This window comes from Panonychus citri, unplaced genomic scaffold (assembly GCF_014898815.1).
Source record: "Panonychus citri isolate SS breed McGregor unplaced genomic scaffold, ASM1489881v1 Contig00095, whole genome shotgun sequence".
Taxonomy (NCBI): Eukaryota; Metazoa; Arthropoda; class Arachnida; order Trombidiformes; family Tetranychidae; genus Panonychus; species Panonychus citri.
The window spans coordinates 44,598-60,594 of record NW_026515500.1 but is presented as its reverse complement, the minus strand read 5'-3'; the positions used below and the strand labels follow the sequence as shown (position 1 = coordinate 60,594).

At 32.2% G+C, this 15,997-nt stretch overlaps 1 protein-coding gene across 1 annotated transcript; it reads left to right on the top strand.

Annotated features, from left to right (window-relative positions):
* The first annotated feature begins 8,849 nt into the window (after window positions 1–8,849).
* On the top strand, window positions 8,850–9,388 carry LOC128388105 (histone-lysine N-methyltransferase SETMAR-like). Its single transcript, XM_053347462.1, has 2 exons — window positions 8,850–8,934; window positions 8,988–9,388. Exons 1-2 carry the CDS (start codon window positions 8,850–8,852, stop codon window positions 9,386–9,388), a joined length of 486 nt encoding a protein of 161 aa, XP_053203437.1.
* The last annotated feature ends 6,609 nt before the right edge of the window (window positions 9,389–15,997 follow it).

Sequence of the window (15,997 nt, the reverse complement as noted above, 5' to 3'; positions counted from 1 at the left end):
AATCACTGTTAAATGTGTATAAATAGGGCAAAGTATTTAAGTGTATCAGTGATTATATATTTTGTGAGTTGTTGAATGTAATGATTGAAATAATAATTACAATGATAATGATGATGATGATGTTTGTAATGATGAAAGTTACTCAATTTCAACATGTAATAATAGTGGTAATAACATGATGGATGAAATTTTCAAAGTGCAATAACTTTCGCTTAAAGTTACCAAAGATATTATTATATTGAAGGATTAACATTATCAAGAGATTAACTTTTTTTTTGTTTAAGTGACGGTCCAATCTTTCAATATCTTTTTCAATACTCAATCAAAATTGATATATTTTCTGCTAATATGTTAAGATTTGAGCCTCTTCAGCCACAGAACAACCAGCAATAATTTCCTGTGGTGTTAATCTTTTACAATACATAGATAAAATATTCAATCCTTACTCTTAATCCTTGGAAAAGTTTAGGAACTTTTTTATTCCTGTTCTAAGTTTTGTCAACAATGCAATCTATTGGTGAAAAAGTGAAACTTTCCAAAAGATTTACCTTGAAATAAACTCTCAGATTAATGATTGTTTTTATTTATTTTCGTTCAATAGTAACAAGTATACTTTATGATTTAGTAACAATTAACTATCACTGGATATATTGAGGAAAGTGTAAGATAATCAAATTGTTACTTTGTAATTTGTTATCATATAAACAATTTTCTCCTTACTCTCAGTTCAATTTATGTTCTAACTCGTTGAATGATTTCATTGGTACTGAAATTGATTTACATCATGTTATTGGTTTTTTTTCTCTCTCCTTATTTTCCTTTAGCGATAACTTTTAGCTGATCAAATTTCAAGTAATTATAATCAACTAAAGTTAACTAAAATCAATCTATTACATGGAGACTATTAACAACAATCAAGAAACAACAGTAATCCTGTAAGATTAGTTAGTGATAAAGTAGAAGAAGATGAAAATAATCAAGGAGAAAGGGTAAGTATAAAGAATGAGAGAAAGAAGAGAAAAGAAGATTGAGAAAGTGATGATGATGGTGATGATAAAAGATTTAATGACTTTTAGAAAGGAAAGAAACTGTATCAAGGTAAATTTTCCAATTGATTGTTGCTGAAAACAGTTTAATGAATACAATCAACTACTAACTTTCCAAGCGATTAGATTACATAATCGTTGTCACCTACAACTGAGAGACTTTCATCTTAATGCTCATCCTCGTCATTTTTTTAAACTTTCATGACTCTCTTTTCGTACTGAATTGAAAAAGATATTAGAACGATGAAAAGAGAGAAAAAAATTCCAAGAATACGAAAAGTGAAGAGGAAAAGGAGTAGAAATATAACTTTTAAACTTTTCCACCCACTGATGCTATTATTTATTATCCTTAGTTCTAATTATATCAATTTTATGATCTTTTACCTTCCATTTTCTTGCCTTCGAAAATTTTGCATCGATGATTATCATCATCATCTTTTTAAATGGATGCTGAATATCAAATATTAAGAAAAAAGAAAAGAAAAAAAGAGATGAATAGTAAAGCGAAATGAATGTTTACGACAGGAGAGGAAAAAGGAGGAGTTGCATGGAAATTGAAGTGAAGATGATAATGATGATGAAAGAATATGAATATATGATTAGAGTGAGAAGTTCACTTAATAGGAATAACCATGAACAGAAATTGAATCGTTATTAAGAGAACATGAACAAAAAGAACTGATAATATCATTTCGATTTCAGGTCAATATTTTGCATCTCGTTTGGTTTGCCAAAAATGAGATGAGAAACTTACCACCAGAAGAGAAAAATAAATCGTTATAATTTTATGCACTTACGATTCTCCATCCCCATCACATTTTCTTCCTCCTCATTCCACTTCTCTTTCTTATCTTCCATCTCCCAGTAACCAATTCTCATATTATATTATTTCCATCACTTGAGTGTAGAATATGAATTGGTATTAGTATTTCTGGTGATGGAGAAAATAACTGAATATTGTTGATGAGAAATTTCCCTTCAAGAACATACTTTCAACCTTATTTTCTAGCCTTCATCTTTATCTCTATCGTTCTCTTTTAATTCTCATGCTAATATTATCTTATTATTATGATTTTCGTTGCAATGTTTTCAAGTTGTTTTCTTTTCCCTCCTTGGCTTTTGTCTTCCCTTAGAAAATTATTCTAACCTCCCCACTGAATATAATACATGTGAATTAATTACCTAGAATTATTCATCATGAATAGATGCCACTAGGTTGAAACAATGTGGATGAAAATGTAAATTTAACCACAAGCAGAAAAATCACTGAAACTTTATCATGATAATGAGAAAGTTCAAGAAACAATCACGGAGAGAACAATAAAAAACAAATTATCAATTTTCCAACAAAATTTATGTAAACACAAAGTTATGATTTTTTTAATATCCTGACGATTTCAACTTAATTAAACTTCACCAATAATCAATAAATTTTGATTCATTTTAATCATGATCGGCTAATTGAGACAAGACCCTACGTAATAGATAACGAATTTTCATTATTAAGAAGGTAAAAGCAAAAATAACAAATAATTTCAAATTCTCAGCGGTCAGCATTAATGAGTTTACTTTCGTTTGAATTATCATGTTAACCATTGAATTGAATGAATTTTACTCTACAGAAAATTAGCTTCATTATGGTAACAACAGGTAACTCCAAAAATGATCCACAATATAAATGAGTTTCATCTAGTCTACAGAATTTGTTTAGTCTGTAGAGAATCCTGGAAGGAGGATAGCCAAAATGTGGGATTTTCGTAATTAATTATATTAATAATATTAATAATAATAATTATATGAAATAGGTATCAATCGAAAGCTCTCGATGACATGAACGATCTGATCAAAATAAAAAAATCTTTTTTCCCTTGGGAATTAAACGCAACTTCTTTGGGACACCGTGAAGCACCGGACTTTTTAGATGTAACTTTTCATGAACAATTCATATACATGATTATACAGGGCTGCCCAATGGGTGCTCCCTAAAAGTAAATTTATATATTTTCCCTCAAACTGAAGTTGGTCACGTGATTTTTAGTACATATTTAGGCCATATGCTAAAGTTTTGTTTGACAAAGTTTGGTGAAAAAATTTCGAATTTTTGATCATGTTCAGATACTCAACAGAGGAAAGAATTTTTTTAGTAGAACAAGTGATCAAATGTGATCAATCTTGGGTCTCAGTGCAAAGAGCATACAGGACTACCTATGGCAATTCTAATGCTCCGGATGTAAAGACCATAAAGAGGTAAGGTGACACACCCTTTTTTCTTGCCACGTTTAAAAGTGAAATAATTATGTTTTTTGTGTTTTTTTTAATTAATTTTCAGTCTGTATGACAAATGGAAGTCCACTGGAAGTGTTTTGGGACAATAAAGAAGCGATGATATCGAACGAAAAATCTGTAACGACCGAAGAGTATATTGACCTCGTTGACAAGTTTTTCGCTACTGAGCCAAAAACATCAGTTGTTAGGGCATGTCAGCGATTGGGATTGTCAAGAAGTTCCGTTCAACGAATGATGAAAGAGTGTAAACTATTTGGTTACAAGATACAACTCACACAACCACTAAATGAGGACCACACTGAACGGCGCTTCCAATTCGCACAGGATTTGTATGAGATTATTGATAATGACACTCGGAACTTGCGAGACATCTGGTTTACAGGCGAGGCTTATTTCCAACTGGATGGTTATGTTAACAAACAAAATTTCCGATATTGGGGAAAGTCACGCCCTGAAGACTACACTATTGTTAATCCTTTGCATCCAAAAAAGGTGCTAGTTTGGTGTGCCATAAATGCATAAGGGATATTCGGACCAATTTTCATAGATGGTACAGTGACAGGGCAAAAATACCTGTATATCTTGAAAGACACTTTCATTCCTTTTTTAGAAAGTGAGGGGTACTGTCATCAGCTATTTTTATGCAAGACGGTGCAAGACCTCATCGTGTTGAACAAGTTTTCCAACTCATAAATGAAAAATTTGGCGATTGAATTATCAGTTTGGATTACCCAAGAGTGATGGGATCAGGTTTAGAATGGCCTCCATTTTCTCCCGATCTCAACCCATGCGATTTCTTTTTATGGGGCTATCTTAAAGATAAAGTGTTTAGTCTTGCTCCTAAGACAGTACAGGACCTTAAAAACAACATTACGGAAACAATTAAAGAGATCCCAAAAGACTTTACTGAGTCAGTTATTATTAGTAAGAAGATTATCGTAATAGGCTCACTACGGTTATTGTGGATGAGGGGTCTCATTTTGAACATCTCTATCGTTAACTTAATTATAAACTTGAATTAATTAAAAAAAATTTTCAAAAAATTCCACATGCTTCAGAAGCTATAAGCTTTTACTTTTAGGGAGTACCCATTGGGCAGCCCTGTATATCTAATTCGATAAACTAAACATTTTCTAATGAAAAAATTTCGTGATAAATCTTCTTGATCGTTTAAACTTAAAACAATGCTATTATCATTTATGGCTACAATATAAGGATTATCTGTTTGTTCTAAATTTTCATTATCAGTTGATGAAACTTGACTCTCCATCATTAAAACCACAGCAGCTTCCAAATCTCTTTTTATTGAGCAGCATTGAATACGGATTGATATGGTTTGCCTCTTCGCAACATTTGGAGCCACATTGTAAAACTATTTCCGATTGATATATAAAACGCTTCCATTACTAAAAAAATAAAAGAAAGTAAAAAAATTAATATTTGAAAATGCAAGTAAAAATAAATAAAAAAGAGACAATTGATTTAAAGGAGTAGAAACGTTTATTTGGTTGATTAATTTCTTCACATTGATCAAAAGAGTTCAAGCTATTATTAATGAGATCTTCGAAAATTTGAAGAGAGTGGTAACAATCTGTCTCATCTATGTTCCCTAAATACATAGCTCGTTTAAGGCTTTGTGATTGCATCAGTATAAAGATGATATTATTCATCTTGGACTTCGCCATCAGAGCTTGTTACAAAGCTCAACGTCGACCTATCCCATTTTAGTCTGGTGATCAATCCAAACATCCTCTTCATCAATGTCTCGGCATTTTCATCGAGACCGATCGTCAGGAAATCCTCCAGGGCATTAGACAACCTCTCCAACAATCTTTGCATTTCTAATACAAAAAAGAAAAGAAAAAATGATTAGTAAAAGGAAACCATTGGATTGACCATCTGTTGGTGAGATCATGTTCTCACTCATGCGTTGTAGCCTTGGAGTGAGAGAGCATCGATAATTAACGAGAGTCGCAAGAATATGATAAATGGGACTATCATTGATGAGCACTGCCATTACGTCGTATAATTTGAATACGACGGTTAAATAAAAAGCGGAAACAGCCATGAGTGAGATGATGGAGATAATTGTAATTTTTTCAAATCTCTTATTTCAACTGGTTTTTATTTGTATCGTGTATTGGTTAGAGTACGAATCTATTAAAATACAAAGTGAAACCTTTATTTAAAATTGTGAATTTGGTCTCTCTCTCTCACTTTGGAAAGTGAATAGAACTAAGAGAGAGAGAGAGTAACTGGAGAGATGATGAGATTGAGAGAGAGAGAAACAAATTCTTACTTTTATTTACTTGTTGTTATTATTTTGTTGTTGTTATTTGCTATTGTTATTGTTGTTGTAATTGTTGTTGTTGTAGTTTTTATTATTGTTGTTATTGTTGTTGTTATTTTATTTGTTGTTGTTTTATTGATTGTTTTTATTGTTGTTTTTGATTGTTTTGTTGTTGTTTTTATTATTACAAACACAATTATGAAAATTCACAATATTTAATGCACAACTTAACAGAGAAAAAACTCAAATGAAATTTTTCTTTCTTTTTCTATTAAACTTTTATATTGCTATCTTGTATAATTTAATTGAACCTCTCCTTTGTTATCATCATTAGTTGAAAATGAGCTCAATAAAAAAGAAAAACAAAATAATCATCTTAATTAATCAAATGATAATAAAGGAGAGATAAAATCAGGAAAGGGAGAAGGCAATAGAGCAGGTGAGGGAAAGAAAGAGAAAGGACAGGCAAAAGGGGACGAACAAAGTTGGTTTGCGCCAGAGGCGTTGGCTTTGCCCCTACTCACAACAATACCCTCTAACTCAGTTTACAGCCTTTAAGACAATTACAATGACAATCAGTGATTCGATAGTTATAAATAGAGAAAGTGATGGATTTGTCAGAGGTCTGCCACAGACGCTAAAATACTCCCTCCGTTTCATGGATATATCGACTGCTCTATAGGAAGTCAGACTCGAATTCTAATCTGCCTAATAGATGTTAACCATAGGAGAACTGTGAATTTAGAACGATTTTTGTAACAAATACCCATCGACAGTTGATGATATCTATCATGTCTGTTCTTTCGACAAGTTCCCCAGTTTCCATTTTATTTAATTCCACTTCTCAAGACTTTGGATCACTAATATTAATATTAACAACAGTAGTTGAATTCTCAAGAAAATTGTACTCATCAAAAATGACATCACGTGAGACGAAAAATTTATTTTTCTCAGGGTCATAAGCTCTATACCCTCTATGATCATCTGAATATCCCATGAAAATATTCTTTGTTGACCTGTAATTAAGCTTATCTCTTTGTGATTTTGGTACATGAACAAAACAAATACACCCAAAAGTTTTCAAGTGAGAATAACCAAATTGCTTATCGAACCAAATATCGAACGGAGTTTTGAACTCAATACTTGAACATGGCCTTCCATTTAACAAATAGTCTGCTGCGCTAATTGCTTCAGCCCAAAATTTTCGATCTTATTGAGATAGTTAACAACGAGTAATCTCAAGTAAAGTTCTGTTTACCATTTTGTTCAGGTGTATACGGACAAGATTTTCAATGTTATATCCCCTTATCGGATAAAAACTTTTTCACCTTTTCATTCAAATTTTCTTAATCAGCATTACTTCTTATGGCTTTAATATTCTTACCCTTCTGATTAGTAAGTTAACAAAGTTAGTTAAGGAGGGTCTCCCATTTTCTTAACTTTTATTCTTTCAGTTAAGGAGACAACTTTTTTGGTAATAGATTTTGACATAGCCTATTCAAAAATATCATCGGTTTTCATTTCTGAACTCAAAAACGGGAGATATTCAAGGCCAAAGTGCGCAACTTTGCTATATTGTAGTGACCTGGGGATTTTTCAGATTACTACGATATTTGAGATTTAGTTAGAACTTTATAAGGTCTACTAAAAGATATACTTAACATTAATTTGAGATCAATAGTTTCGGTTAAAGCTTTAATGGTCAGTTCATCCATTTGAATGATGAATTGAGGCATGTTTGATATCAATCCAATGCTTGCTGTAGATCCACGTTTTGTGTAGCCACGATGGCATAATGAAGGTTGATCATCAACACCATATTCTGAAACAATATTTTTCCACATAGAACAACCTTTGTCAGTAGTAATGATGAATAGGGGGGTCGGTTGAAAAATCATTTCATTTTTTGACTAAGGAGACAATTCTTTACATGACAGGCGTCACAGAATCCTTTTGAGCATTTTCATCTTGCAAAATTTTGGCATAATTGGTGAATGTAGCATTTTGTTAAATTTTTGAATGATACCTGTGGGAATTCATCACATGAATGCATGGTGGAATTTTGATTGGCACAGTATTCTTTTGAAACCGCATTAGTGATACCATTTTCACCACAATTTGCACAAAATAAACGATTGGTTTGGATCATGATGTGTTCGCTAAAATATGAACAGAATAAAATGGAATTAGTTTGAAAATGTTTTCAATTTTATAATAAACATAAAACGCTAAATACTTACCAATAGCTTTCTGTAGCCGAAACATAATCATAATCATCATTCATCTCTTGTGAATCCATTTGCTTAGCTAAGCTAAAAGAAGATTGATTATCTCAATGAATTGCATGTATAAGAGCTTTAATGAATGATATGTAAATAAAGATTATTGAATGCACAATCGTTTTTAATCAGAATTGAGATTTTATTGAGTTAATTATGATCACAATTTATAACAATAATCACTAATTCATATTTTGCATTGCAGAGAACATGATGGAGGAAGGTAAGAAAAAAAATCTTTTCAAAATGGAGGGACTTTGGAAATTGGCGCGATATTTCCAAACTATTAGGTTGTTTCATATGGTTTTGCACTATTTTGGCGCCCTCTATCTTGGGTTTGCCGAAACTTACAAAAACCGTTGATAGGTCATTTTGAAGCTTATTCAACCTTCATTGCAAAGTGATTTATTTTAAGTTTATAGTCAAAATGGAAACTCGTGAAATTTGTGTGAATTCAATTAATTACCAGGAACATCATGTTTTTTGTAAGTTTGCGTGTCTTATTACGTGGTCAGCGGGATATACACATGATCAATTGAAGAAAATGCTAGGAGATAAGGCCGCCAGTAAAAGTTCAGTCCAAAATTGGATGTGTGCCATTAAACAAGGTTACCCTGTTATCGCATCCAGAAATACTGGTCGATCAGTTGACGAACAGAAAAAATTGAACGAATTGAAAAAATTCGTGTTTGTTTCGAAGAATCGAGACATTGGAGTCTTCGCTCGATTTCCAATCGAGAAGAGATACCACTGAGTACCGTCCAAAGGATTGTAGTCCATGACCTTAAGATGAAGAAGATTTTGAAGAAATGGGTTCCACATGATTTGTCGTTTTCTCAAATGGAACATCGTGTTTTAGCTTGTAGATCCAATTTAGAGCGATTATCAAAGGACAAAACACTGTTAAAAAGAACAGTTACTATTGATGAGTCATGGGTCGCACTTTACATGGCGCCAGATAGGAACCAATCAAGATCTTGGCTACTTTCAGGTGAGGAACCGGAAATTCAGGTATCCCAAAATATTCATGCTGGTAAACGATTACTAATAATGGCCATGGATTACTTTGGAATTTGCTTCTGGCAGCTCCTCCCGCCAAAACGACTGTAACGGCTGAGGTCTATAAACAGTTTCTTGACGAGTATATACCGAAGTGGTTAGACGGAAAGCCGTTTGAGCGACCTATTCTACTTCATGATAACGCGAGACCACATAAGGCAACTCTAGTTACTGATTTTTTGGCAGAAAAACAAGTTCCATGTTGGTTTCATCCTCCTTATTCTCCCGATATAAGCCCTTTGGACTTCTGTTGTTTCGGCCAATTAAAGAGGCGACTCAAGGGAATCAACCATCAAAATTGGGATGAATTCGAACAAGCTTTGGAAACAGCGGCAAATGACCTTAATAGCGAAGGTCACATGACTGGTGTTCAACAGCTACCCGATAGATGGTCACGCATGATTAATTCTAAAGGTCAATACTTGTAACACACAAAATTTCAGGTCAATATGACCTTTAGAACAAAAGTTATAAAGAAATAAAAAGGTGCAAAACCATATGAAACAACCTAATACATCATAAATGTATCATATAAACCATATCTTTTCAACTTCTGTATTTCATTTAACAGATATTCCAGAAAAACGCTTTACGATTATGAGTAAATCAAAATTCCAAACTCATTTTTATAGTGTTTAATATCATAAGTAGCCTACCAGAGTTCGAAAAGTAAAGTTCTTCCATGTTTAGAATTTGTCTATGGGATTTTACATGTATTTTGAGCCTCGGATCGTTTAAAAACTTTTTCTATAATATGATAGATATCGCAAATATTTCAATTCATTTTTGTAGACCCTTATTAGAGCATGTTATAAAAAAAGTTTCATCGGCCTGAGATCAGTATTCAACGATCACGGACCAAAATAGAAGCAAATCTATTGATCACAGACTAATGTTAAGTATATTTTTTGGTAGACCTTATAAAGTTCTATCTAAATCTCAAATATCGTAGTAATCTGAAAAATCCCCAGGTCACTACAATATAGCAAAGTTGCGCACTTTGGCCTTGGCTATCTCCCGTTTTTGAGTTCAGAAATCATATTTTTGAATAGGCTATGTCAAAATCTATTACCAAAAAAAGTTGTCTCCTTAACTAAAAAGGATAAAAAAGTTAAGAAAATGGGAGACCCTCCTATCATAAACCTCGTCTTTCTTTTTCATTTTAAAAACAAATGAAAAATGAGAATAATCATCATTGATTGAAAAATTAATAGTTCGACTTAATTTGTCTGAATTGCAACAGTTGATTAGAATTTTAATTTGAATAAAATTGCTTGTTGAAATTTTGAAAACCTTGTGAGTTTTGTTTCCAATTTATCTTCTTGGATTGTAGAAGTAAATTTTTGGGTTCGGAATTATCCTTGTTCATCAAAATTTCCTAGTTTTATTCTCATGCTTTTGTTGCTGTTGGTCGAATTCATTCTTTTTATAATAAAACTTCTGCCAAATTTTTCATTTCATCCAAAGAATTTACTTTGGTTAATATAAAATTAGTATTCTGGACAACAATCCATTTTTAATATATTGAACTTTTTCTTCTTGAAAAAATATCTCCAACAATTAACGATAGTCAATATTGTGAGGAGATAAATTTGATTAAGATGATTTCCTTTGCTCTTCGTTCGGTGTAGAAAGATTTAAAACAATATCTCGACTTGTGGGAGGTGTATCGTCATGTAGAATGGCTTGGCAGCAAGGGAGGTTCTGGTGAACACAGCGATGATGGTAACGGCGAAACTGGGGAAACACAGTGTTTGTGGTAATGGTGAAACTGGGGAAACACAGTGTTTGTGGTAATGGTGAAACTGGGGAAACACAGTGTTTGTGGTAATGGTGAAACTGGGGAAACACAGTGTTTGTGGTAATGGTGAAACTGGGGAAACTTGATTGGAGGTGATGGCAGATTTGGGAAAACAAGGGAAACACAATGATGGTGATAACGGCGAAAACTGGGGAACACAAAATTTGGGGTGGTGGCGAACACTATTTATTTAAAATATTTAAATAAAACTTCTTAAAATAAACTTCTTGAGAGAAGAGTAGCACTGAGAGAGAGAGAAAGAAAAACAAAGTGTTGATGTTGCTGATGCAAATGTTGGACAGTAAATGACTTCGCAACCCTCTGTCTTTCTCTCTTTCTCTTTTATAGCCAATTCGGCCCATTGCGAAAGAGAAAAGACAGAGCAAAAGAAAGAGGTTTGACCCCCAAACAAAGAGAAAGAAAGAGTCTCTTTCTTATGGCCCGAAAGTTAATTGGATGCGATCTTAAACTTTTCCTTCTTTTCCCTAGAGAGATGGTCATTTATAATGTCCACCTTTCCTGATGCTTTCTCTCCCTCCTAAAAGTAATTTAGTTTCCCTGCTTAATGTAGAAATGGTAAAGTCATAAAGAAGTTAATTTCCCTGGAGAGAGGAGGAGTAAAGCTACATACATTTACTTCTCCTCTCTTGTCAATGATAATCAAAATTAATAGGTTTTTGGGAGGAAAAACTTCCAAATAAAAATAATAACATTGGGGTGAGAAGGGAGGTTATGATACCTTTGTGTGACTTTTATCCCCTCACAATATTATCGATGGTTAATTATAAAAAAATACAATTAACCAAAGGGCTAAATGAAAACATCAGAAAAAAATCAAAATTCTTTCCAACAATAGTAGATAGAGTTTGGTCTGAATTAGATGTCTATAGAAATAATCGAGAGATAATAATAAAGAGAGTAATCGGCTTGTAATAAGAATCATTTTCAACTTTTATCTTCTTCTAATCAACTAATTAGCTGATTTAGTTGGTCAGTTATGATTGGCCATCACTAATCGATCATAATGGTCCCTTAATTAATTGTAATTCCAATGAAAAGAGAACCCAAACTAACCAAATCTATTCTTATTTCTCTATCTAACTGATGTTCTCTTTTCCTTCAACTACAAACCCAATGTCAGTAGTATCTTTCTCTCTTTCTCTCTTTCTCTCTTTCTCTCTTTCTCTCTTTCTCTCTTTCTCTCTTTCTCTCTTTCTCTCTTTCTCTCTTTCTCTCTTTCTCTCTTTCTCTCTTTCTCTCTTTCTCTCTTTCTCTCTTTCTCTCTTTCTCTCTTTCTCTCTTTCTCTCTTTTTATTACTTGGAAATTGCTTACCTTTTTAATTTATTACAATTCTAAATAGAATAGGTTGTATATATCAAACTAAATTAAATTTCATCAGTATCTTAATTAGTTAGATTTATCGATTTAATTATTTCATATTAGGAAATGGACAAGTCAACAATAATAAAAAAGCATAAGTTGAAAAACGAAAATTTAACCCATTTGGTCAATGCATTACTACAACAACACAACGAACAATTATTCGAAGAACCGTTGAAACATTTAGTTAGTAATGTTCTTCTCAAAAATCCAAAGCAGTTTACTGAATCATCAATGGCTACGGATAATATTAAGGTGGACAAGATTAATTATTTTTTATACGAATATAAACTATCGCTAAAAACTCCAAAACGAAACATAATTGGTCATGGAACTTCAACAAGTAAAAAGAAGTATTTCGCAGCCAATGATTTATTGTTAAAGCTACAATCAACTGGATTTCTCATTCAAATGGAAAGTTTATTTGTTACTTTATAAACTTTAATTAATATTATTAATTTCATAATTTTATTTATCAGCAGAAATACGTGATCGGCTTACCTAATATAAGAGGACATTGCTTTTTTGTACCGACTTTTGTACCTCTATTTTTGAGTAAGCAATTCGTTGAAGATATTACTAAAGCAACCGTGATTTGTTCCAAGAATAAAGAGAAATATCCTCATTTCTGCAAAATCAAGAAATTTTATGATATTTATCGGACCGCAAGTTTTGATTCCAATTTTTCTTCTAGAAACTTTTCTATTGGACTCGAATTGGACGATGGTTCGAATAATAAATATTGGATTAACAATGTACGTGGTAAAAAGCTTGATCTAAAGCTTTATCAATAATTAATCTTTGCAAGAGCTGAGTGTAAGTGTTGAATAAACAAAAAGTAATTAATGGTTAAGACTAAAGTCATTAACCAAGACTTTAAAGTCCGAGAAATGATGAATTTCAAGATTGAAATTGAGATGAAGGTTGTTATATAAAAAGATCAGCAAATTAACTGATTGATAGTAATTGATATAAACAAGTTATTGTAAATTTATTCCAACTAATCAAATTACTTAGGATACTTAATAATTAAGTAAAAACAATAACAACGAATTCAATTGAATGATTAGTTATTAATCAAGTTCTCACAAGAGATTCCAATCTGTCCTTACATGTAACAGATTACAAAATGTAGATTCGTATTCAGGACTCACAAAGAATAAGATACTTAAAATTAACTAATTGTTGGTGTAATTAACTTTAATCATTGAATAAAAGAACTTAAATTCATTAGAATTGAGTGGTAATTAGAATTTAGAAAAATCTTAATAAGATGAACAATATTAAGAAGTCAAAACTCAACTCAACTCGAATTCAGTTAATGGTTAACATATATTGGAAACTTGGGGATACAATTAAAGAGAATCCATTTCTTTTCCCTTTCTCTTTTAACTCTTGTTATTGGAGATAAAGATGAAGATGAAGATAATCTTAAGATTAACATAATAAGATGATGATGTTTATACATCAAGGAATACAAAATTTAGACAGTAAAAGAAAGATTTTAAGCTTAGCAACAAAAACCAAAAAGTTAACTTTTACTTTTCATCATTAGACAAAAGCTTTAGCTTTAACCATTATTGCTCATAAGAGTAAACAAGTAATTAGACGATACCATATATGGTTAACCATTTGGTCTTTGTCTGGACATTGAGACTGTTGATAAATAAGTACAAAATTATTAATAAAAAGTGACAATTGAACAATTAATCAGTTAATCAACATAAAGTTAACTCTATAACTGGATTAATATTAATTGTAATTGAAGTTAAAGTCAAATATAATTAAATTGTGAAACAAAAATTTGATTAACTAAAGTTAATTAAAGTGAAAAGTTGATAATTGAATATTGAAGAGACTAAATTAAGATGATCAAGGATCAACAATCAAACTTAAGTTTGATTCCCTTCAGTGCCCAGGAACTTGATTAAGATATCTCCTTGATCCAGCTGATTGAGGCTCATTAAAACGGACTAATTGTAATTGTGCTTCCATGGCTTCGATATCATCATCAGAAACAACTTTTATCTCAAAGTCCATTTCAGGAACTGGATATGAATCGTTCAATTCAGGAGATACACAACGATCATCATATATTGGTTGTTTTCTTGTCCTGGAATAATATTCATTACCATAATAATGCCAATTTTTTGGCCATTGCGCTTGATTTTGTTCAACCCGTTTGGAAAAGATTTTCAATAACTTTGACATCTTATGATTTCCACAGGTAAGATCTGCATTAGCATTATGAATTCCATCATTTATACGTTCACAGAAAGTTTCAATTTCTTGCCAAAAGGCCATATAAAGTTGACAGGAAACATAAGCTTCCACTGCTGGTGAATGAGAACCAGACTCAATGGTGAAACGATCGAAGATCAAGGCGATTAAGCTTAGCGCACAAGCTTTACCTTTATAAGGCGAGAAATATTGAGTTATTTCCCTCATCTTAGGACGGAGTAAATTGATTTCATTCTTAGAAAGCCCTAAGGTAGTTAGTTGCATTATCAAATTGGAACCAATTAACTTTTCAGCTACAACTAAATAAGGAACAATTTGGTCTCGAACTGATTGTAAGTTCTTAGCGTAGCGAATATCATTTCGGTTTAAACCATGATGATGAGTTTCCATTGATTCTACATTTGGATATGTAACTAAAGTTTCATAGATAATTTCTTGCCTTCCATTGACAATTACGATCCAAACTGGACGTTGACGGATCTTCTCGAATAAGCCTTCAGGCCTTTCATACTCTTCAAAGATACCAACATATGCCATATTAATGGAAAACACTAACGATGGATTCGGATGATGTTTGATATTACTCTTGATTTTCTGTTCGTAAATCATTGGTAACGCTGGTAATTGAATTCTAGTGATTCTGTTATAAGTTTTCATTGATTCATTTTGCTTCATTGCATATGATCTCATTTTAAATGATGATGATGATGAAGAAGATGAGGTTGATGATGAACTCAATCGTCTTTGACGAGCTGGAATGAGACACTAAATTGTCACTGTTATTCGGTCTAATAACACCACGAATAGAAGGAAAGTTTTGTTTGATTGAAGAGATTATTTCATTAGCTTTAGCTTCGGAAATCAAAGCAAACACATCGATTCTAACAAATGGAAGATCATCTTGATGAAAAGTTCTTGGGAACTTTTGATTGTTTGGATTCGGTGGTTTCAGTCCATTCGCATATTCCAGCCATTCAGTTGAAGCTCGAATGAGATAGTCTGGAACTGGATTTTTCCGAGTATAATCAATCCATTTGATTGTTGAAGGTCGAATGTAAGTTTCAGGTTTACTTTTCTGACCAATAACTGGATCGAAGCCAATATCTTGCATCCATTTTTCTCCTTCATATATTGGAGCATGTGGATCGATGGCTCGTTGATACGAAGTCCAATAGTTATTATTCAAATTGGGACAAAAGTTTCTGATCATATTCGGAGCCATAAGTGGATCATCGGGATTCTCATCACGATTTATTAATGCATAAGCATATCCACGAAATTTATCTTCAAATCTTTTTTCATGAGTCTTAAGATGACAATCATTTTGTTGTTGTTTTTTATTTTTCAACATTTCAATCTTAAGATGAGATGGTAATTGTGATGATAATGATGGTGGTTGATTGAGAAAAGTTTTAATTTCTTCACCCTGTTTGAATTGTTCATGAAGATGAAACTCATAATCGTCTTTGATTAAACCTTTTCTGCAAGAACTTTCATGTTTCAAGAATGAGCTCGGAGAAAACTGTTCATTACAGAGAGTTCGACGACAAACTAGTAATGCACTTGAATATTTTTCGAATTCATTAGATTGTTTAACTTTACCGAAAGTTGGAA